Raw genomic sequence first — 22,399 nt, 5'->3', positions numbered from 1 at the left:
AATAGGTTAATAGTTAATACTGCCATTGCCCACTTGGCACATCTGCACCACCAGTGTTTGCTCAGGCTGTGGAACCACACCAAACCCCTCCCACAATGAGGCATCAGAACTGCTTATATATCGGAAAAGACTGAAGATGCACTAATGCTTAGTTGACAATACAGAGGGAGACACTTGACTGTGTGTAATTGTATGGAGTTACGTTAACTTAGTTCTCAGAACAGAGCTTTTCTTCCTTCTTGTTGACAGGAAACATCTGTAGTTGGCAATGTGTGAGAGCTGAGGTTACTATAGGACAGTGGAAACGCATAGAATCAAGGCAGTCAGATATCTAATTCGTTGCATGTGGGAGTCAGGCTGATCCCATCTTCCAACACAAGTGGTAAATTGCAAAAATAATTAAGTTGAGAACAAAGTAAGCATCCAACCTAAAACTGCTTTTTAGAAGTAGCTGCAATATACAGTCAAACAGGGAAAGTTTAAACTAGATTTAGCCGTCTGAGTTTAACCCATTGCAAATTATGTATTTTGGAAATGAGCTATACCCTGGCTGGGATACCCCATATCAGTCTAATGAGGCGACTGCAGCTTGGTGTCTGGAGAGGACGCGTTATTTGCCAGACGGTGTTAATATCTGGATTGACCCAGATATGGATGATGAAGAAATCCCAGCAGTGAGTTAAATGCTACCTGATCTTTGTAAAAGTGTTGCCGCGGGACATGTAAATTTTCAAAATTTCCCTTCCATGATGAGGAACCTGTATGTTTTTAGTAAACAGTATTAGGTACAGGCTATAAAATGAATTCACTTTAAACCAAATAGAGTATGAAGATGTGTTAATACTTTCAATAGGGAATAGCTTCTGTATTGAAAGACTGTGCATTTTAAAAAACAGCTTAATGTATAACATATATTGTTGTGCCCATGTAGTGGTAGACCATGTGTTTATTATTGGGGACCGTTGTTTTGGTGAATGTTGCTTGCTTCCAAGTCTTCTTCCTTGTAAATGAAAGACAAATTTACAAACTGGGAACCTAGTCATATTGTGGGACTGCTCTGGGTAATAGCAATACACACAATCCTTTAGGCCGCACAGTCACAAACTGTACTTTGTAGCCAATGGTGCATCTGTAATTTTTAAAATATTAAAAGTATATTTGTTAATAGAAAAATTAGCACTTCCTATATGGGGAAAATTCCAATTTTCACCAACTGAACACAGTAAGACTGCATATTGGGACTCTTACTGTAACCTAAGCAGCAGAAATTTACCATAAAGGCTCTAGAGATTGAATTTCCACAGGATTTTTCCCGATCATCCGCTGCAACTTAATCGCAGCATTTAAAGAAAGCTTCAAGAAATAGTGATTATGCAGTTTGTCCAGGGGTTTCACAGATCTTTCATCGAAGCCATAAAAGAAAAAGATGTACATTTATAAAGTGCTTTTCACAACTACTGGACATCTCAAAGCACTTTACAGCCAGTGAAGTACTTTTAAAGTGTTGTAATGTTGTAACGTAGGAAACGTGGCAGCCAGTTTGCACACAGCAAACTCCCACAAACAGCAATGTAATAATGACCAGATAATCTGTTTTGTAATGTTAATTGAACGATAAATATTGGCCAGGACACGGGATAACTCCCCAACTCCTCTTCGAAATAGTGTTATGGGATTTTTCGCGTCCACTTACGGAGAGTCCAGTGTAAATTCAACCCCTGCCCTCCATGCCATGTTTTTATTCTGCCTTTAAATTAAGACAGGAAACTGGAAAATCTTCAATTTTTTCTTACTTTTCCTTTGTCTTTTTTCTCTTTGTTGGCCCCAACATTTACAAAGGTCCCAGATGTTTTTGTCATTTTGTCAGCTTGCACTTCCAGCAACGTACAGGATGAAAAGATTTGGAGCTGAAGGGTGCAGGAAAACGTCTAATGCATTGAGATGCCTGCTTTAGGAAAATTTGGGACAATGATTTTAATGAAGAAAAACATCTTAGGATTGTTCACAATGGACAAAAGGATCAGACACAACTTTTGTGGAAGAGCTAGAAGAGTATGCTAAAAGTTTGGCCAAAAAAATGTTTTTTAAGAAGGCTTTTAAAAGTTGTGAGTGAAGTAGAGAGGTTGAGGGAGGGAATTCCAGGGAGTAGGGTCATGAAGGCTGAAGACTTTGCCAACAATGGTGGAGCAGATGAAGTGGAGGGTGGGAGGTCATGACACAGAAGGCCAGACTCTGAGGACCAAAGAGCATGGGAAAGGCTGTTACCCTCTACCGGTGTCTGCTGATGACATTGACTAGTAGGCCATAATTAAAACATTTTTCTAACTTCTTACAGTTGTAAGAAGCCAATGATGTTCAGTGTTTTCACATCTGTAACACTGGTACAGCTTGTTACATAGTGGAGATAAGAGAATTGCTGTGATGACGGAGCAAGCACTTATTTATAATGTGGGGATAATATAATTTCCTGTGAACCTCATTGTCAAGAGTGAGTTTTTAATGCCCAGAAGGGGAAAAAGATCAGTTTAAGCCACCATGTTTTCTTAGAAGTGGAATCCTTAGTAGATTCTCTTTGTATGATTGAGGTACTTCAGAAGCACAAATCAAAACCCTTGATCAGCTAGAACTTGTTGCAGATTCATTGAAGAGTCAACATATTTCCACTTCTTAGGGATTTATCTCCATAATGTTTGAGATCCCACTGTATCTGTCTGTGAGGTCATGATAATATTTTGTTAGCAGTAATGAAAATTATGGATATATTTAAGAATAGCCAAATATGCCATTTTTATCTTTTAGATTTTTATTTATTTAGAGATACAGCACTGAAACAGGCCCTTCAGCCCACCAAGTCTGTGCCGACCAAGAACCACCCATTTATACTAACCCTACAGAAATCCCATATTCCCTACCTACACTAGGGGCAATTTACAATGGACAATTTACCTATCACCAGCAACTCTTTGGCAGTGGGAGGAAACCGGAGCACCCGGCGAAAACCGATGTGGTCACAGGGAGAACTTGCAAACTCCGCACAGGTAGTACCCAGAATTGAACCCGGGTCCCTGGAGCTGTGAGGCTGCAGTGCTAACCACTGCGCCACTGTGCTGCCCAGTTTTTGACAGTGGTTGTATTGCACTTTCTCAAAAAGAGTTAATATCTTAATATCTATGATTTATGTAACCAAGTTCCTCTGGGAAGCAATATATTCTCAGTGAGTGACCTTGGATATGACTCAGCCATACTTAATATCAGTATTGTGGCCAAGAGTACAGGTTGGTAATTGACCATTTCTCTCTTCAGGCTCCAATCCTCCTACTCTGAACAAAGCTGATTTTATGGCTGCCAAAAATTGCTTGTGATAACCACACTGTACATCACAATGAATTTCTCTGAAATTCTATTGCAACTTTAAAACAGAAGAGATGGCTTAATTGTGGAACCAGTAGGACTGTAGACCAAACAAAGATAACTTGTTTATTTTCACTTATAATAACATTAACCAAACCAGGTAATACAGCTCCGGGTGGGCAGTGTGAGGCTGCTAAATATTCATTCAACAGAAATATTTACATATCCAATATTTATTTAGTTGGATAATGATTCATTCCACATATTTATGGTATCCATTATGTGGTGTTGGGATTCTTCATTAGTTAAAAGGGAATAATTCCAGTTTTCACCATGCCATCATTTGGACTGTTACATCTAGTATTATAATTGTTTTACTCCACTGACAGAAATTTGGCATCAGCCTTACAGCTGTGAACTTTACTGATAAAGTAATGTGGTGCTTTGTATATTTTTGATCCCCAGTTCACTCACTGTCTTTGTAGCCTCTCTGAGTTAGACAACCAATTTCATACTAATAAGGTACCATGTTATGCACACTTCTGTTTTCTTGGCTAGTGATTACTAGAACCAGGTTGTAGTAAAACTATGATGTGTAGAGCACGTTAGAACATAAGAAATTATGAAATTAGAAAATGCCCTAAGTCTGTACACTCCATAGATCACATTTAATTTGTCCTTTCGTAGATTTTATCCAACCCTTACTTAATCTCATGAAGGAAGCAGCAACCATAGCTGAAATGCCCAAAAAATTGCTGATAAATTTCACTTACTATCAAAGATAATTGAATAAAGCTTGAAGATATTAATCCAGAGATTTTTTTTTTAAACTGCAAGTTCTGAAAACCTAAATTAAAAGCAGAAAATACTAGAAAAACAGCAGGTCCATCAGCATTTCAAAAGAGAAAAAAAAATCAATGTTTTAAGGGTTGACCTCCATTAGAGTTGGAAACTGAAAGTGAAGCATCTTTATAGGACTGAACAAATCAAATCAAATATGTGGCATGTAGAATAATAGGGAGCTGTGACTTCAGCCACCTAAACCCCATAGTTTGGAATTCTGTCCCCAAACATTCCGCCTCTCTACCTCCTTCACCTTTACAATTCTCCCTCAAACCAACATCTTTGACCAGGTTTTTGTTCAGTCCTCCTATTCTTTAGCCCAAAACCGTATTTTTTTTTACCTTTTTATGAAGGGCCTTGTGGCACTTCTCAACATACAAGTATTATGTAAATCCAAGTTGTTGTTGATACCCTCTTTAAGGAACTTAGGGCAACAGACTAATGCAGATGAAAATAGCAGATGAGTGTTTAATATATAGTTTCACATTTCTCTGTCCGCTATTTTAAAGAAGGCATTAATCTGCTAATCATTTTGAAAACCTGGATAATAACTGATCTCAGTGTCTCTTCAGTGAAAATTAGTCGAGCTCTGAACTCTCACTTTGTAACTTAGAGCTGAAAGACTTGTAAACATTCTTACACCTCTTCTCTGAACTCTGACCAATATAGAAATTAGTTTTTGAAAGTGGGATGGACTGTGTTAAACACATTTAAAAAATCGGTACCAATGAGTTATAGAGGATTAAATGATCTGTTACAATTTGTTATCGAAATATCACTGGAACACGATTGAGTTTGTCAATAATAGCTTGATAGCTAAATACTTTGGACGCTTAATAGATACATTCATTCTTTTCATTTTTGCGAATGGAACATAAATTGTTAGTGCATAATATATTTTATATATAATATATATATATTATTTATCCTTTATATAATGCTTATATCTACATTCAAATCACCTAATTCTTGACCCACCTTTTGCATGATTTTGAATATTATCAACTTCCTTGTGTTAGTCTCCTGGCCACGTGGCTTCGTAGCATTAACCACTTATAATATTACTAGAAGTGCTCTTCTCCAATTCACTTACGAATACTGTAAACAAAGGACAACAAATAGGACCTTCCCCCCCCCCCCCTTTCACCCCCAAGATATAACTTTTTTCTCTTATCACCTCCCTCTTCAATAAGTTTTAACCCAAGTATTATATTTGCCAATCATTGCATGATCCTTAATCTTCATTGAAAGCCTCACTTCTGGAACCTTTTCAAATGCTTTCTAAAAGTGGACATAGATTATACATCCAATTTTGAATTTTATATCTCATAACTATCACCTGATTTTGAGTGTGGCCTCTGCCATTTCAAAATCTGACAAACTGACTCCTTTCTTCAGCGTATTGTTAAGAGGAGGAAAATGGATCATTTACCAGATAAAAAGTCATGAAAATGAATCGGGATTGCTGCTGTCATTGAGGAGTTCCCTTTGTTGCTTATTTTACACTGTGGGGGTTCATGTTGCATAATATCTTTTCATTCTATTTGTAATAAGTAGACCACAATGATCCCTTGTAACGCATTAGAATTCTCTTGTAAAGTCTCAAGCAATCTTGTGCAATATTGTGTGCATTAGAGAAATAATGTGTGGTGTTGCACAGTGGTATGTCACCAGCGTCGTTTCCTACTTTTCTACATTTCCGATTTCAGCCAAAGGTCACAACTGCCTAGGAAGAGATTAATTGTGAGTTGGAAACAAGTGGCCACTTTCTCTGAGCCACTGTAGAATCTGTGACGCAGAGGAACCAGTGAATGAAGAAAGTAAGGGAGTAACAGAAAGTACATGGAGAGTCCCCTAAAATGTAGCTTCTAATCCAATTGCCTCAGTATTCAAAAGTGTTGGGATTTTACTTTCAAAATATTGTCTCTTCCGTCTGAACCTGCTGATTTCACTAGATATGCTGCCCTCATAATTTCTATTCAGCTCGGCTCATTTAGTTCAAGAAGACTTTGGTTCTTTTGCAACTAGGAAAGAAAGAAAGAAGTTGCATTTATATAGTGCCTTTCATGATCTCAGGTCATCCCAAAGCACTTTACAGCCAATGAAGAACTATTGCAATGTAGTCACTGTTGTAATGTTGAGAGAAACACAGTAGCCAATTTTTGCACAGTAAGCTCCCACAGATAGTAATGAGATAAATGGCAAGATAATCTGCTTTTAGTGCTGTTGGTTGAGAGTTAAATGTTGGATAGAAAACTGGGAGAGCTAATACTTTTCTTCAAATAGTGCAAAGGATCTTGTTTGCGCACCTGAGAGGGCAGCCAAGACCTCAGTTTAGTGCTTAGTCCAGATAATGTCACTTCCAATAGTGCAGAGCTCCCTCAGTGTGGCACTGAAATGTCAGCCTAGTTTATGAACAAATTAGTGGTGCAACCATATTCCATTGTGCTGCTGTACATGATGTGAAGAAGTGTCTCAGTACAAGCAAGGCCAACATTAACATATAGATAATTATGTATAAAGCAACTACTGTCTAGCACTAAATGAATCAATAAATGAAGGTGGTCTTTTGCAGTGCCTCTTCTCTATCGTGCTGGCTTAATTTGCTTCTGACCTTAGGAGAGTTCCGGTAAGATGTTTAATGTCTTCTATATGTAGTAGTCTGAAATGATTGGAAATAGCAACTATGGTTAAACTCAAGTATTTGTACAGAATTCAAAGTGCATTTTCTGATTTCTAATGTAAGAAAAAAAGTTGTTTTTATACTTTAAGGATCACGTGTGTGTATGAAAGGCAACCAATTATGTGTATTGCTGAATAGCACTTCACAAAGTATTTTGGAGCATCTTCACTTAGTGTCATGATCCTATGGGAATGAAGATACTCCAAAAGTGGCACCAATTAAATTTCATGATTATGGAGCAATGTGACTCTAAATTGCATTCATAATTGAAGACAAATCACATTAGAAGTCACTGGACCAGACTATGTGTAGCACTGGAAAATGGTTCTTATGAACAATGCCTTAACTTCCAGACTAACCAAAAAAAATGCTTCCGAAATGTTGACAATTATAATCATTTGCAAATTTTGTGATCAAGGCCTATGTGGGCTGCTCAAAAGGCAGTTGCAATAATTCACTGTTGGTGGTTTCCCTGAAAACAGGATTTAAGAGGTGAAAATTCATAACTGCAAACTTATGAAGAGAAGGATGGAACTTTCATCAGTGTTTAAAGTCTACGTTGTGTGTATCGTATTCATTCTGGGCCTGTAAGAGGCGGGTTACTTATGAACTTTCCATGTCTGTGGGTTTGAAATGTATCTAGCAGGTTTTGAGACTTGGATTGAAGATTCAAGCTGGTACTGATTAAAGTTTCAGAACTAGCATGTGCAGGATGACCTTTACCTGCTCAGGTCCGAATCGCAACCTTTTCAGTGTTTCATGTAATAAATCCATCAGTATGTGTTTGCTTTAGTCCACCTCGTCGTTTCATCATCTACTTTTGCAAATGTGCTTCTGGACCTTTTCAATTTACACCTGGGTAACATATTGAGGCATTTTTTTACGTCTAGTTTATTTGGACTGGGTCTGTCTTCATTCCGCGCAGTTGATTTGGATAGGGAATTTGGGATTGCAGATAGCGGCTGTAATAGTGATATACCCGATATATGCAAGTTGCCCCTTTCTTCAAGCTGATTTGACTATTGGACTGACAACTGGATACAAGTTGGATATGAGGAGTTAAGTTTTGTTATTGCTCTTATAGTGTTTATGAATTGCCATTTAGCAAATTGAATATTATTTTTGGCTGCATTGCTAAACTGCCTTGAGACCGCATTTCTAGTTTTGTTTACTTATGTAAGGAGAGGGTGATAAGAAAATAGTACCAGGTACAAGCTACCACCAAGTAAAGTGAGGTAAAATATTAACAGGCAATATAAACTCCAATATATGGGACGTTACTCTGTATCTATTTGTTATGCATAGGAAATATCAGGAAACTATTATATAGTGTGAAAACAGCACAAACTAACGCTTTCAAAACCATGCAGGTCATTTGTTGCCGCCAGGTATGATCATAGTCTTGGCCCCTGTGGCACTCAACAAGCTATTGGGGTGACGATTGACATCCGCACTAGCCCCTAAAACCAATCAACTTTGCTTGGAAACCTTTTCCTATTGATAGTGAGACACTTGGCACCCTCTCTGAGGACCACACAATCCTATTTGTCACTTGACAAGTCACCTGAAGAAACTTCTTATCCAGGCTGTCAAAAATTCCTGATACCAGCTCCCCACCACATGACCCTCATACTTTAATGTCTCTGCATTCAGCCAAATCTGCATATTTCAGCATCTTTACTTCATGTTTCCATATAAGCTTTGGAATGCTGCAGCTACGCACATGCCTTGCAATGTATCAAGTCCTATGGCATGATCTGCAAATGAGGCGCTCTCATCATCAGTAGTCTTTTAACATCTCACAGTTACCAAGACTGATGTCAAAAGAGGACAGAAAGCCTTGGGAGTGCTTTTGATTTGAAGTACTCCCTTGTCTACATTAAAATAGATTAACACTGTTGAATGCTTCTCTATAGTGATGTGGCTCCGGAACAGGTCTCAATGATTGGAGCTGTTCAGACTATCTTTCCACCGGTGATGTTATGGAGTGGTTTAGTAGTGAGGAGGAAACAAACTGGCAGATTTCTGTCCAGGTGGAGTTGCCTTTTCTTTTTAAAGCCAAGGATTTTTTTTCTGGATATCAATTTTTTGAATATAGAATGGTTGAGCACTTTGAGTAAGGAGTGCTCCCTCCAGATATTCTCTTGATTTGCTGAGTATTTTTGTTTGAACAGTTGGGACTAATGATCTCATTGTGGAAATTGGCTGGAGGAGTTCCAGAATCCAGATGTGTGAAGGGGCTGAATTGTTTGAAATGAGAAGATAGTTAAAGTACCTCCAGTTAACTCAGCCTGTGCTAACCCACCCTCCACTCCCTTCTGCTCTTGGACCAAGTACCCAACCAAACTAGTACTCCAGGTATTGTCACCAACATCCATTATTTGAACAAAAACAGCAAACATAACAGACAGTGAATGGAAAAACACGTTTTTAAAAAAATGGTAAACCTCCCTGTTTAAATTAGTTTTTAGCATTTTATCTTCTGCAATTTTGTTGTTTATATCAAAGTCATTTGTAATAATTCAATTCAAATGTATCTTTTTGCCCTCCATTTTCTTCCCTTCCCTCCCTCACCCCAAGGCCATTAACCCCAAAACATCCTCCTTAATCCTGGAGGGCGAGGCGGACGGGAACACAGGCTTCTCTTTGAAGACTTCTTCTGATGATGCTCCATGTTCAGTTGATAGGAGTTGCGCTTGCTGCGGGGTGAGTTGGGCGATGTTTTTCCACCGTCCCACCTAGTGGCCCTGTTGAGAACTAACGACCATTGCACATGTAACTAGCGGGTTGGACTGGCAGTAGATGCTGGGACTGCAACCTGTAACTATACGTGTGCAATGCAAGTATCCTATTCATTATTCTACTGGGCTATTCATAAAATCCATGCCTCCATCATAACTACAGTCAATTTTCCTTAAGCATAAGTAGGATCTTCCTTGAAGACAATTGTTTTTTTTATTGAATTGAGTCCTGACTAGAATTTCACATTCAGTATTTAATCAAAAAAAAAATTCATCCAATAGATTGTTAAAAATCTGGTGTTTGTGTCTGGTGTATAACTTTTGCCCTTTTTTAATTGTCTTTTTGATATAAATTAGAGGCTTCTACTTGGAGCATCAAGGGATGTTCCTGAAGCTACAACATATACACCAGAGTTAACAGTATTTGTTTTCAAGTTGAGTTAACCTGTGGAGATAATACACAGCAGTGATAGTTTGAAGTGCATGTTAAATGTGCAATGCCTGAAGCTGCAGGAATAATTACTGAGTTTTATTTGTGCACTTCACGCTAAAGAATAGAATGGAGCACTTTCTTTGTCTTGCATTCAGTGTCAGCATCAAGCACTCCCAGGCAAAGCTCCCTCGACTGTGCCCCAGCAGCATGCTTTAACCCCAGTCTCAGAAAAATACCCACTGCTGCATCGCTTTGGCATTTCTATTTCAACACCAGCCATTCTACCATCCCTGTGAGTGATATTTTTGGTTTAGTGCTGAATTTGGGGCAGATTGTATTGTGGGCTTATTTTGAATGGGCCCCTTATGGCCAGCGGACTGAGAATTCTGTTGTTCTGGGCTTGGATGAGGCCAACTTGAGACCAGAGTTGAAAGACCATTATCGAACTCACTGCACTCGCCTATCCCCCCACGGTAATAATGTTAATCATGTGAATGTCTGCATTGCTTTCAGCTGTCATCTCCCAAAAGCTTGTAACAGGCTGAATGAAGCAACAGAATCTCAAAAGATTACTCAACTTCTATCATATTTTTTATACTGCAAGTAGACAGTTATTTTTATCTATCAGAAGAAGGGGCATAGTCCATTTTATCTTTTCAAAATGGTGTCAACATGATATAAGTTCTTAACTCACACAGCTGCCTGGCACAATGTCTAGTAAAAGTAATAAACCTAATGGCAAACAGAAATATCCAGAATGCAGTATAACGGTAACAAATTCAAGAGAAAAATCCCAAAGATGTCATCTTCAGTGTTTTGATGACACTAAAAAAAATCACTTCAGCTATATTGATGTCAAACCTTAATTAGGTTGAATCCTTGCCATCATTCCATGCTCCTATGATTAAGGAGGTTTTATGTTGGAATAGAATAACCCAATAAAATAGGCTATGTTCTCCATTAAACTGCTGTTTTCCTGTCAATGGAGGTTGTTACTATCCTGATTTAATGCCATCAGCTTTCATTTTAGACGCAAGGGAACTAGTTAGTGCCATAGGTTAGACTGCTCTTTCCCTTCAAGGGCCCGCTTTTAAATCTAATGCATAATGATAAATAAAAGTTTTCTCTATCTGCAAAATGAATTTGGAGAGCTCCACCAAATACCCACAGGCCCAAGATGCCAAAGGTGTTGCAAAATTGGCATTAATTGACAATCTTACTTTATAGAAACATAGAAAACTAGGAGTAGGCCATCGGCCCTTCAAGCCTGCTCTGCCATTTAATACGATCATGGCTGATCATCCAAACTCTGTAACCTGTTCTTGCTTTCTCCCCGTATCCCTTGATCCCATTAGCCCTAAGAACTATATCTAACTCTTTCTTGAATATATTTAATGATTTAATCTCAACTGCTTTCCGTGGTAGAGAATTCCACAGGCTCACCACTCTCTGGGTGAAGAAATCCCTCCTCATCTCAGTCCTAAATGGTTTACCCCTTATCCTTAGACTGTGACCCCTGGTCCAGGAATCCCCCGCCATCGGGAACATCATTCCTGCATCTAGTCTGTCCAGTCCTGTTAGAATTTTGTAAGTTTCTATGAGATCCCCTCTCATTCTTCTTAACTCTAGCGAATACAAGCCTAATTGACTAGAAGTATAGGGCTATTTCTGAAAATGTGTATGAGGCACCAGTATAGGGAGATCTTTATTCTGCATATAACCTGTGCTTGATGCTATCACCTGGTGCTGAAATTAGAAAAGTATTTATTATCCATTACCAATATATATATCAATATATATATAATGAGCACCAAACATCACAAAATAAACCTCTTCCTATTGCATAATGTGTAACCACATGTTATACTTGAAAAGGAAAAACTTGCTGGGCTATAGGGAAAGAGCAGTGGAGTGAGACTAATTGGAAAGCTCTTTCAGAGAGCTGACATGATGGACCAAACTGCCTCCTGTGCTGTAAGATTCTATGTTGCTGATGTGCATCAGTGGAGGAAAATCTAAACAGTTGCATAGGGAATTGCGCAAAGGGAGGGGCAAAGAAGGAAGACAATGGGGAAAAAATGGCTGGGAGTGTGTTCATACTTACATACTCTGTTTGCAAGTGATCAGAAACTAATCAGGCCACTCTTGTAGTATGTGACATCATCCAAACCAAGTGTTTCAAGCACTTAAAAAGAAATTGTTACCAGATAGCAAATTAGTATGTATAGTAATTGGGGGGAAATTCATGCTGCAATATTTTAGCCATTAATTTTCCTGGTAGCCTAGAGGTTATACAGATCAGAAGACCCAGATTTGATTCTTTTGTTGGATGAGTTGATCTCAGCTGGGGCATGTGTAGGATGCTACAATTAGCCTCAGTTCCTTTTGACTGTCAAGGGTAAAAAGCAGTCTGGGTGCTTGCTCTTGATCATTATCCAGTGACAGTGACTGAAGTATGTACAATTGTCAACTGAGGATAGGATTGCATAATCCTAAAAGAATGCCACTGCTCTTTTTTCTGGACTCAGTTGGATGAGGTACAGGAAGAATATTGTGATGAGGGGGTGCAGTACTGGAAAGGCAATGGTCAATAATTTTATCACTTGTCATTAGGCACTTAGATTCTGAACTTTTTTTGATTATTGGTTCTGACTGTATAATTACTTGTTCTTAACAGGAAAAAAACTGTTAAGTGGAGTTTGCTGTTACCTGATTTGTTTTTAATTGGAATAGTCTATGCATCAGCCATGTATTGTGGTTGCAATAGGAATTAATGGAAGGGAAAACAAGTCTTCTAAAGTGTATGAGTTACTTGTAACGTGTACTTTCAAGACTCTACTCCAATCCTGTAAGCAGAAAAAAAAAGTACAAGTACTTTGAGGTATGTTATTTTTCTGAAGTATTTGTAGTGTCATTAATGATGCTGTCTGAATTGCTTAAGTATAGGTAGGCATTGATACTTGAAAAGCACAAAACTAAACAAGCAAAATAATGACACATTCTAATCCTTTTCCTGACTTGTTTTACTGAGTTACTCATGAGATGGTAATTTGTTAGTCTTTTCAGCCTACATTTTACTTGTCTCAGAATATTATTAAGCTGACTGCCTATTGATGACAATATGAACATTAATTATAGTGTTTGATGATCAGAAATCTGAGGGTGTCCCAAGTTTGAACTCCGCTCTATGCTAAATTAGCTAACTTAGGTAGGTGAATAGTTGCGGTGCTGCAATTGGCCACAGTACATCTGTGCTGAGAAGGAAAAATGAAGCAGTGTTCCTGCTCCTGATCACCAACCAGTGACCTCTGATGGAAAGTGAATGTTTGTGGATGTCAGATGAGGACAGGATTGAACTTGCTATGATACTGCCCATGGTCAGTCTGCTGTTAGTCCCAGTCAAGATTGACACGTAATATGGCCTTGTACACATCATACCAGAGAAGGCCTGGTTACTGTGATACTGAGCCCCAGTGTAAATTGGCACCTTCATGTTTTTTGACACATCAGCTCAGTGTCAAAAGAGGTTCATCATTTCAGTGCACTTAAAATTTATCTCCATGTGGCCCTTAAGACACATTCTATTGTCTGATGTTTCAGCTGTGGCATCAGCCAAATGCACAACTTGTGAGACAATACTTGGAGTCTGACAAGCTAATTGTGCTCCAAACACAGACTACTTAGATTAAAATAGCCCCATTTGTGTTGTTTGTCTGTATTGGTCAGGACAAAAGTTGGGGGAGGAAGCTTTGGTTTGTCTGTGTCAGTTTCTCGGCATAGAATTATTTTTTGGGGGTGGTGTGGGGGAGAGAGGAGGAACAGAAAGGTGTTTCGCTTATCACCCTTTGTTACCGCTCTGATTGTCACAGGCAAAAGTGAAATTAATCGAATTATCATGTGTTATGGAGCACTGAAATAAGTACAAACTAGATGGAAGATTTGAATCATATCAAAGATGCCCCACAATTCATTCTGGACAGTGCCAACTTTGTCCATCACTGGTACATTTTTGTGTTTTTATTTTTTATATATTTTTGCATCTTGAATGTAGTGACACATCCACAAATTCAGGTCTTAAAATATTAGCTAAGATTTCTGGGGCTCGTATTGTAAACTGTAGAACAGAAAGCTCGGCAAATAATTTATAAACAAGCAAATTTGAATAAGCTCCTCGTAGTTATTATACATATAGCAATGAAAATATGAGTAAATGTACATGTGCCTGATGCATATTTTTACTGAGTTCCAATCTAGTTTATTTGCGGTCTCAGAATGGTTATATAATTTTTTTTTAGTTAATTCACGAGATGTGACCATCGCTGGAAAGGCCAGTATTTATTTCCCATCATTAAATGTCCTTGCGAAGGGGTGGTGAGTCTCCTCCTTGAACCACGGAAGTCCTTGCGGTGAAGGTACTCCCAAAGTGTTGTTAGGGTTGGGAGTTCCAGGCATTTGACCCAACGATGATGAAGGGACGGCGGTATATTTCCAAATCAGGATGGTGTGTGACTTGGAGGGGAACTTGGAGATGGTGGAGGTCCCGTATGCTTGCTGTCATTGTCCTTCTAGGTAGTAGGGGTTTCTGTCAAAGAAACCTTGACAAGTTGCTGCAGTGCATCGTATAGATGGTACATACTGCAACCGTGAATGCTTAAGCTTGTGACTGGTGTGCCAATCAAGCTGGCTGCTTTGTTCTTTGTCTTTGGCCTGATATTTCCTTATGTGGCTTGGTGTTTTTATTGATGCCGCTCTAGTTAAGTGCCTTGGGATGTTTCACTACGTTAAACGCACTCATGAATGTAAGTTGTTATTGTCCTGGATGGTATTGAGCATGTTGAGTTGGAACTGTACTCATCCAGGCAAGTAAGGAGTATTCAGTGCTGTTTAATGGAATTATGTTTATGTCGTATTGTATCATTAGAATCTCACTGTCTAATCATGTTTATTAGTTTGAAAGTTAATATTTAAGATAACTAAATGGTTGTAGTGTATGTGACATTGACTTTTTTTACTTTTTTTAAGTCAGTAGCCAGTAAGCCTAGCTAACATATTTTCCTGTGTTTGTACGTAATCAACATTGATTATGCTTCCTCATTAATCGAGGACCCATGAAAAGTATCGAGCAGTGCTTCAGTAGGCTCTTTGTTTGACTGTCCAAAACTACTTACCAGAGCAGGAGTGGCCAGGCCTTGGAGCAACTCTGTCCTCTTTGTATCGTTCCCATTTGTTGGTTTGTCCTGGTTGTGTTTTGAGGACATTGAGATTTTAAGTGCTGATGCTTCATTTGTGGATAAATAACAACAAGATCCATTAGCAACAGCGACTTGAAATATATGCAGAGTAACAGGAGTGTAGATTTAAGATATGGCTCAGGGGCTCCATGGAATGCATGCCTCTGCTCTACAAAGACAATAAGCTTGGACAATCCAGTTCTCCAGGACAATCCAGTTCTAGAGGAAATGCATCAGGAGTAATTTTAACTTGACTCTACCATCAGGAAACTGACAGAACTGTGTGCGAAGCTAGTTTTACACCCCATCCCACTTTACTCTCCATTGAAGCCACTGGTGGGTAATTAGGGGCGATGTGCAAAACAAGTTCCAGGCAATGACCGTCACCAACAACAGAAAGTCTAACCACCTCCCCTTGGCATTCAACAGCATCCAAATCCCCGACTATCAACATCCTGGGGGGGCGGGGGGGGGGGGGTGCGGTCATTGTTGACCAGAAGCTGGACCAGGCACACACACGCTGTGGCTACAAAGAGCAGGCCAGAGTTTGGGTATTTTGCAGGAACTGACTCCTGCTGGTGACCCAAAACCTTTTCATCATCTGCAAAGACATAAGTCAGAAATGTAATGGAATACTCTCCACTTATCTGGAGGAATGCAGCTCCAACAACAGTCAAGAAGCTCAAAACCATCCAGGAGAAAGCAGCTCACTTGATTGGCATCCCATCCAACAACTTAATTTTTGCTCCCTCCACTACCGGCGCACCGTGATTGCAGTGTCTACAAGATGCATCGCAGCAACTCACCAAGGCACCTCTCAAACCCATGACCTCGACCATGTGGAAGGACAAGGGCAGTAGGTGCATGGGAATAGCACCACCTCCAAGTCACACATGTTGTCATTCCTTCATCATCACTGGGCCAAAATCGTGGACCTCCTTTCCTAACAGCAGTGAGAGAGGACATTCACCATATGGACTTCAGCGGTGCAAGAAATAGTTTCACCACCGCCTTCTCGAGCAATTGGGGATGGACAATAAATGCTGGCCTTGCCAGTGAAACCCACATCCCCGAATGAATTTTTTAAAAACTTGCATTCCACCTGATCCCATGTGTTTCCAGCTCGGAAAATTATGAAAAGTGAATCCTCCACATTGTATTTCTAAAAGGCAAGGGATTCTATACCTGTTTCAGAAAAGAAAACCTTGTTAAGTGTTCCAAAACGCTTCTAGGATTTAGAAATTAGTTTGAATAGAAATTCTTAACTTGCTTCTGTATTTCAGGTTTTGAGTCCAACCTACAAACAACGGAATGAGGATTTCCGAAAGCTCTTTAAGCAGCTGCCAGACACGGAGCGACTCATTGTTGGTAAAGAACAAGAATCTGCTTGTACCGACCATGCACTGTTTTATAAGCTTGCTTCATAACAAGACTGGCTGCATAAAAAAAACTAAACATTTATAATTAAACAAACATTTCCATACTAAATAAGATACATTTAGATGACTGGAAAAGAAGTCTGATGACTGGGTTTCCTGCTCAGGAAAAAAAAGGCCACTGAACTCCAATGATACTGTAATATTTCCAGCACTACTTACCATTGGATTTTGTTTTATATTCCTGCTGCAATTTATAAGAAAAATTGAATATGTTAAAAGGCTTTATGGAAGGTTGTTATAAGTTCTGAGATTCAGCTGAAATCATTTTATGAGGAGTTTAGGATGAAATTCACTTGATAACTGGAGTGCAAAGTGGTGTGTTCCCACTTTGCATTTATAATGTTAATACGGCCTGAAACCAGAGTCAGAACCTGAACTAGCACTAGGACAAAGTGAATTGAGATCACTAGAGGTGGGAATTTCACCTCCATTCATTTCAGAGGCAGTTTAAGCTTTCATATCTGATGTACAATCCCCAACTTTAGTGTTGGAGTGGAACAAAATCAATATGACTGCCTGTTAGTAAAAGAGCCATTCCCTGCTCATTAGCAATTGCTGTAACATTTTTCTATCAAATGACTAAAGTTTCAAAACATAAATCACATACCTATTTAATTTATTGGTAATTTTGAAATTAATACTGTACTTGTAATGTGACATACACTCATTCTTCAAAATGGGCTTAATTTATCGTAGAAGTCATATTAACAATTGTCTTTTCAAGGATGGAAACAAAACATGATATGGAAAGATTTACGGCAAAAAGGAGGCAATTTGGCTCATCTTGTCCATGCAAACTGTAAAAGAGTTAAGCAGTCTAATCTCAACTTCCAGCTCTTGGGCCATAGCCCTGTAGTTTATGGCACCTCAAGTACATATCCAGCTGCTTTTTTAAATGCTATAGGGGTTTCTGCCTCTAACAACCATTCAGGCATTGAATTCCGACCCCCAACGCCCTATGGGCGAAAGAAATTCTCCACAACTCTCCGATCCATACACCAATTACTTTAAATCTATGCTCCCTGGTTATTGACCTCTCTGCTCACAGAAATAGGTCCTTCTTCTTATCCACTCTGTCTAGGTCCCTCATAATTTTATGCACCTCGTTAAATCTCCTACTGGTGCAGAGACTGCCTCAATAATAAGCTAAAATGGATACTGAGTAAAAACCATTCTGTTTCTAAAACATGAACAGTTTCTGGAAGCTGAATGTATTGTGGGCAGCCAGAGCAATTTTTATTGTAACTTGGTTCACCTCAGTTTGATTGTAAGTTAACTTGTTTCAACTACTGAACTGCCCAGGTTTACTATAAAGTTTCAGTGTTGGTGCTGACTAACATTAACATTGGGATGCTGTTGATCTTAAGAATGCACATTGCTTTAGATGTTAGTGAATATATATTGGGTGGTGCTCGGGTTCTGGTGGACAGTTTTGTGCATAGTAATAATTTTAATTTTGTTTCTGTTGTGACCTGACCTTTGCCAGATTACTCATGTGCCCTGCAAAGGGACATCCTCCTGCAGGGGCGACTCTACCTCTCGGAAAACTGGATCTGTTTCTATAGCAACATCTTCAGATGGGAAACACTGGTATGAAGTCCTGAACTATTACAGATACATTTTCCTCTAGTTTTAAGAAGACAATGAACGTCATAACAAGGACAAAATATTATTATGATTTGTATCTACTGGCAAATTGCATGTTCCTATCGGCAGGTTTTTAAAATGGTTGGGGCATGGGCATAGTTGGAGAACGGTATTGTCATCTAAGAAAATATTTAAAGATGTCATAAAATCATTAGTGTAATATTTTTCGAAATAAAATTTAATTCATTTAATAGGTAACTAAGATTGTACTACTTAGTTTAATATAGAATCTAGAATTATCTATTGTAGTCAATGGGCATGTGGGCTGCAGTATCCAATAACATGGGTTGTAGCAGATCTGATGGGCTGTATTGGAGGAGTGGTGATTATTTTGATATAACCCATAATAGGGGTTGTGTTAGAATATCGGGGAGGAATGTGTAAACTCATTTCCTAACTGATTTTTGTTCAGCATAAGTAATAAAAAAGCTTACATTACCTAAAATATTTGCATAATGATGAAAAACTACTGGCAATAGATAGCTTTTCTGCAAAATGGAAATCTAACTTAAAATCATTAGAGATTTTATAATTGAAATAGAATGAGGTAAGGAACCAAATGCGCAGCGATTTTGTTAGTGTGGGACATTAATCGCAAAGGTCACCATGTTAGTGTGAGATACTAATTGTATAGGTCACCATATTAGTGTGGGTGATGCTAAATGGATGGACAGAAAATTTGAGGAGCTGCAGAGGAAATAATATACAAGATAAAAATTAAGAAACATATTTTAAAAGTTGTAAATATCTGGTTCCTATGCCAAAAATAAATTTTGGGCACTAACTCAGAAATTCAGATTGTTCTGTATTGAACATTTGAGCACTGATGTCAGAGATGTCTACTACTTCATTATAATTTTTAACTTTTGGAATAATGCGAAACTTATTTAAAACTTTTTTTAAAGGTACTTATGTCTCTAAACGTAACCCTAATCTTTACCATTTCACTGCTGCAGACATGTAATTTCTAAATAAAATTGTTTTCTGATGGAACACATCACACCAGACATCTTCATTTTTAAACGTTTCACAAAGTCTTTTCTGCCCATTGAGGGGGCTTTGTACATTCTTGCTGAAGTAATGGATAAAACAATTGAAATGTATGCAGAACACGGGGCAGTTTCAACAAATTGATTTTACAGAGTCTGTTCCATTTTGAGAGTTTTCAATCCACCGAAAGATGCAGTTGAAACATTAGATTGCTAACTTAACAGAATCTCTTGCAAAGGAAATATTCCTGGAAGGCTTAAGATACATTTGTTTGTGGTGTTGCAGAATTTAAAGTCCATATTTCAGATAAACAATATTTTTTAAACAGTGAAGATTAATCAATCAAAATAGCGTAATCATCTTCTGAAAAATGATGATTGGTTCTAATTTTCCCTTATAACTTTTTAAAGTTCCCCTTTTTGATTACTTTCTTCACTTTTGACATTACAAGCAAGGAGATAGGAAAATCTCCCTCAGGACTCTGAGAATGCTGCACTGGAACCAACCACAGCAAGGTGCGGTAGTGTAACCTCCAGTGATTGATTTTTTCCGGATGGGAATTGGTTGAGCTTCCATCTCCTGTTCAGTAATCATGACTCAGTCAAGCTGAGGAGTTCATTCCGCAGAAAATTGTGTGTGCAAACCCATATTCACCTCTCTATGGTTTTTGACCAACAGGCCATCCGAGCATGATCTTTAACAGTTCAGTCTGTTGACCTGTTTAAAATGCCATTAAAATCAGCTTTTTTCCAAACTGAAATGAACTATCAAAATTACTTTATTATAATTAATTAAATGAGGAATCTAACAATTATGGTGACTTAGTAATCAAACAGAATTATTACTAATATTAAAGTCAACATCCTCTTAGCTATCCTTTGTACATTTTTTGGAATATATAAATATCATTGAGTCATTGCGACACGGAAGGAGGCCATTTGGTCCATTGAATTTGTGCCGGCTAGGCTGACTCTTGACTTTTTTTATTCATTCATGGGATGTGGGCGTCGCTGGCCAGGCCAGCATTTATTGCCCATCTCTAATTGCCCTTGAGAAGGTGGTGGTGAGCTGCCTTCTTGAACCGCTGCAGTCAGTTTGGGGTAGGTATACCCACAGTGCTGTTAGGAAGGGAGTTCCAGGATTTTGACCCAGCGACAGTGAAGGAACGGCGATATAGTTCCAAGTCAGGATAGTGTGTGGCTTGGAGAAGAACTTGCAGGTGGTGGTGTTCCCATGCATCTACTGCCCTTGTCCTTGTAGGTGGTAGAGGTCTCAGGTTTGGAAGGTGCTGTCTAAGGAGCCTTGGTGCATTGCTGCAGTGCATCTTGTAGATGGTACACACTGCTGCCACTGTGCATCGGTGATGGAGGGAGTGAATGTTTGTAGATGGGGTGCCAATCAAGCGGGCTGCTTTGTCCTGGATGGTGTCGAGCTTCTTGAGTGTTGTTGGAGCTGCACCCATCCAGGCAAGTGGAGAGTATTCCATCACACTCCTGACTTGTGCTTTGTAGATGGTGGATAGGCTTTGGGGAGTCAGGAGGTGAGTTACTCGCCTCAGGATTCCTAGCCTCTGACCTGCTCTTGTAGCCACGGTATTTATATGGCTACTCCAGTTCAGTTTCTGGTCAATGGTAGCCCCTAGGATGTTGATAGTCGGGGATTCAGCGATGGTAATACCATTGAATGTCAAGGGGAGATGGTTAGATTCTCTCTTGTTGGAGATGGTCATTGCCTGGCACTTGTGTGGTGCGTATTTACTTGCCACTTATCAGCCCAAGCCTGAATATTGTCCAGGTCTTGCTGCATTTCTACATGGACTGCTTCAGTATCTGAGGAGTCACGAATGGTGCTGAACATTGTGCAATCATCAGCGAACATCCCCACTTCTGAACCTCTGATTGAAGGAAGGTAATTGATGAAGCAGCTGAAGATGGTTGGGCCTAGGACACTACCCTGAGGAACTCCTGCAGTGATGTCCTGGAGCTCAGATGATTGACCTCCAACAACCACAACCATCTTTCTTTGCGCTAGGTATGACTCCAGAGTGTGGAGAGTTTTCCACCTGATTCCCATTGACCTCAGTTTTGCTAGGGCTCCTTGATGCCATACTCGTTCACATGCTGCCTTGATGTCAAGGGCAGTCACTCTCACCTCACCTCTTGAGTTCAGCTCCTTTGTCCATGTTTGAACCAAGGCTGTAATGTGGTCAGGAGCTGAGTGGCCTTGGCGGATCCCAAGCTGAGCGTCACTGAGCAGGTTATTGCTAAGCAAGTGCCACTTGATGGCACTGTTGATGACACCTTCCATCACTTTACTGATGATTGAGAGTAGGCTGATGGGGCGGTAATTGGCCGGGTTGGAATTGTCCTGCTTTTTGTATATGGGACATACCTGGGCAATTTTCCACATTGCAGGGTAGATGCCAGTGTTGTAGCTGTACTGGAACAGCTTGGCTGGGGTGCGGCAAGTTCTGGAGCACAGGTCTTCAGTACTATTGCCGGAATATTGTCAGGGCCCATAGCCTTTGCAGTATCCAGTGCCTTCAGTCGTGTCTTGATATCACGTGGAGTGAATCGAATTGGCTGAAGTCTGGCATCTGTGATGCTGGGGACTTCAGGAGGAGGCAGAGATGGATCATCAACTCGGCACTTCTGGCTGAAGATTGTTGCAAATGCTTCAGCCTTATCTTTCGCACTGATGTGCTGGGCTCCCCCACCGTTGAGGATGGGGATATTTGTGGAGCCACCTCCTCCAGTTAGTTGTTTAATTGTCCACCACCATTCATGGCTGGATGTGGCAGGACTGCAGAGCTTAGATCTGATCCGTTGGTTATGGGATCTCTTAGCTCTGTCTATCGCATGCTGTTTCCACAGTTTGGCATGCAGATAGTCCTGTGTTGTAGCTTCACCAGGTTGACACATCATTTTGAGGTATGCCTGGTGCTGCTCCTGGCATGCCCTCCTGCACTCTTCATTGAACCAGGATTGGTCTCCTGGCTTGATGGTAATGTTAGAGTGGGAGATATGCCGGGCCATGAGGTT

General features: G+C 39.6%; 1 protein-coding gene across 15 annotated transcripts in view; it reads left to right on the top strand.

Moving 5' to 3' along the window:
* Nucleotides 1-22,399, top strand: part of gramd1ba (GRAM domain containing 1Ba) — a 590,058-nt gene that overhangs the window by 512,625 nt on the left and 55,034 nt on the right. For 13 of the 15 annotated variants that reach the window (XM_068053903.1, XM_068053889.1, XM_068053890.1 and 10 more), the window contains 2 exons: nt 16,566-16,650; nt 18,208-18,311. In XM_068053903.1, coding sequence (XP_067910004.1) covers nt 16,566-16,650; nt 18,208-18,311 — 189 coding nt within the window. Of the gene's footprint in view, nt 1-16; nt 675-16,565; nt 16,651-18,207; nt 18,312-22,399 lie in introns of those variants that run through there. The other 2 variants (XM_068053898.1, XM_068053901.1) reach the window with 2 other exon arrangements.

Source organism: Heterodontus francisci, chromosome 22, assembly GCF_036365525.1.
Source record: "Heterodontus francisci isolate sHetFra1 chromosome 22, sHetFra1.hap1, whole genome shotgun sequence".
NCBI lineage: Eukaryota > Metazoa > Chordata > Chondrichthyes > Heterodontiformes > Heterodontidae > Heterodontus > Heterodontus francisci.
The sequence above is the reverse complement of the archived record's forward strand: the minus strand, read 5'-3'. Positions and strand labels throughout refer to the sequence as shown.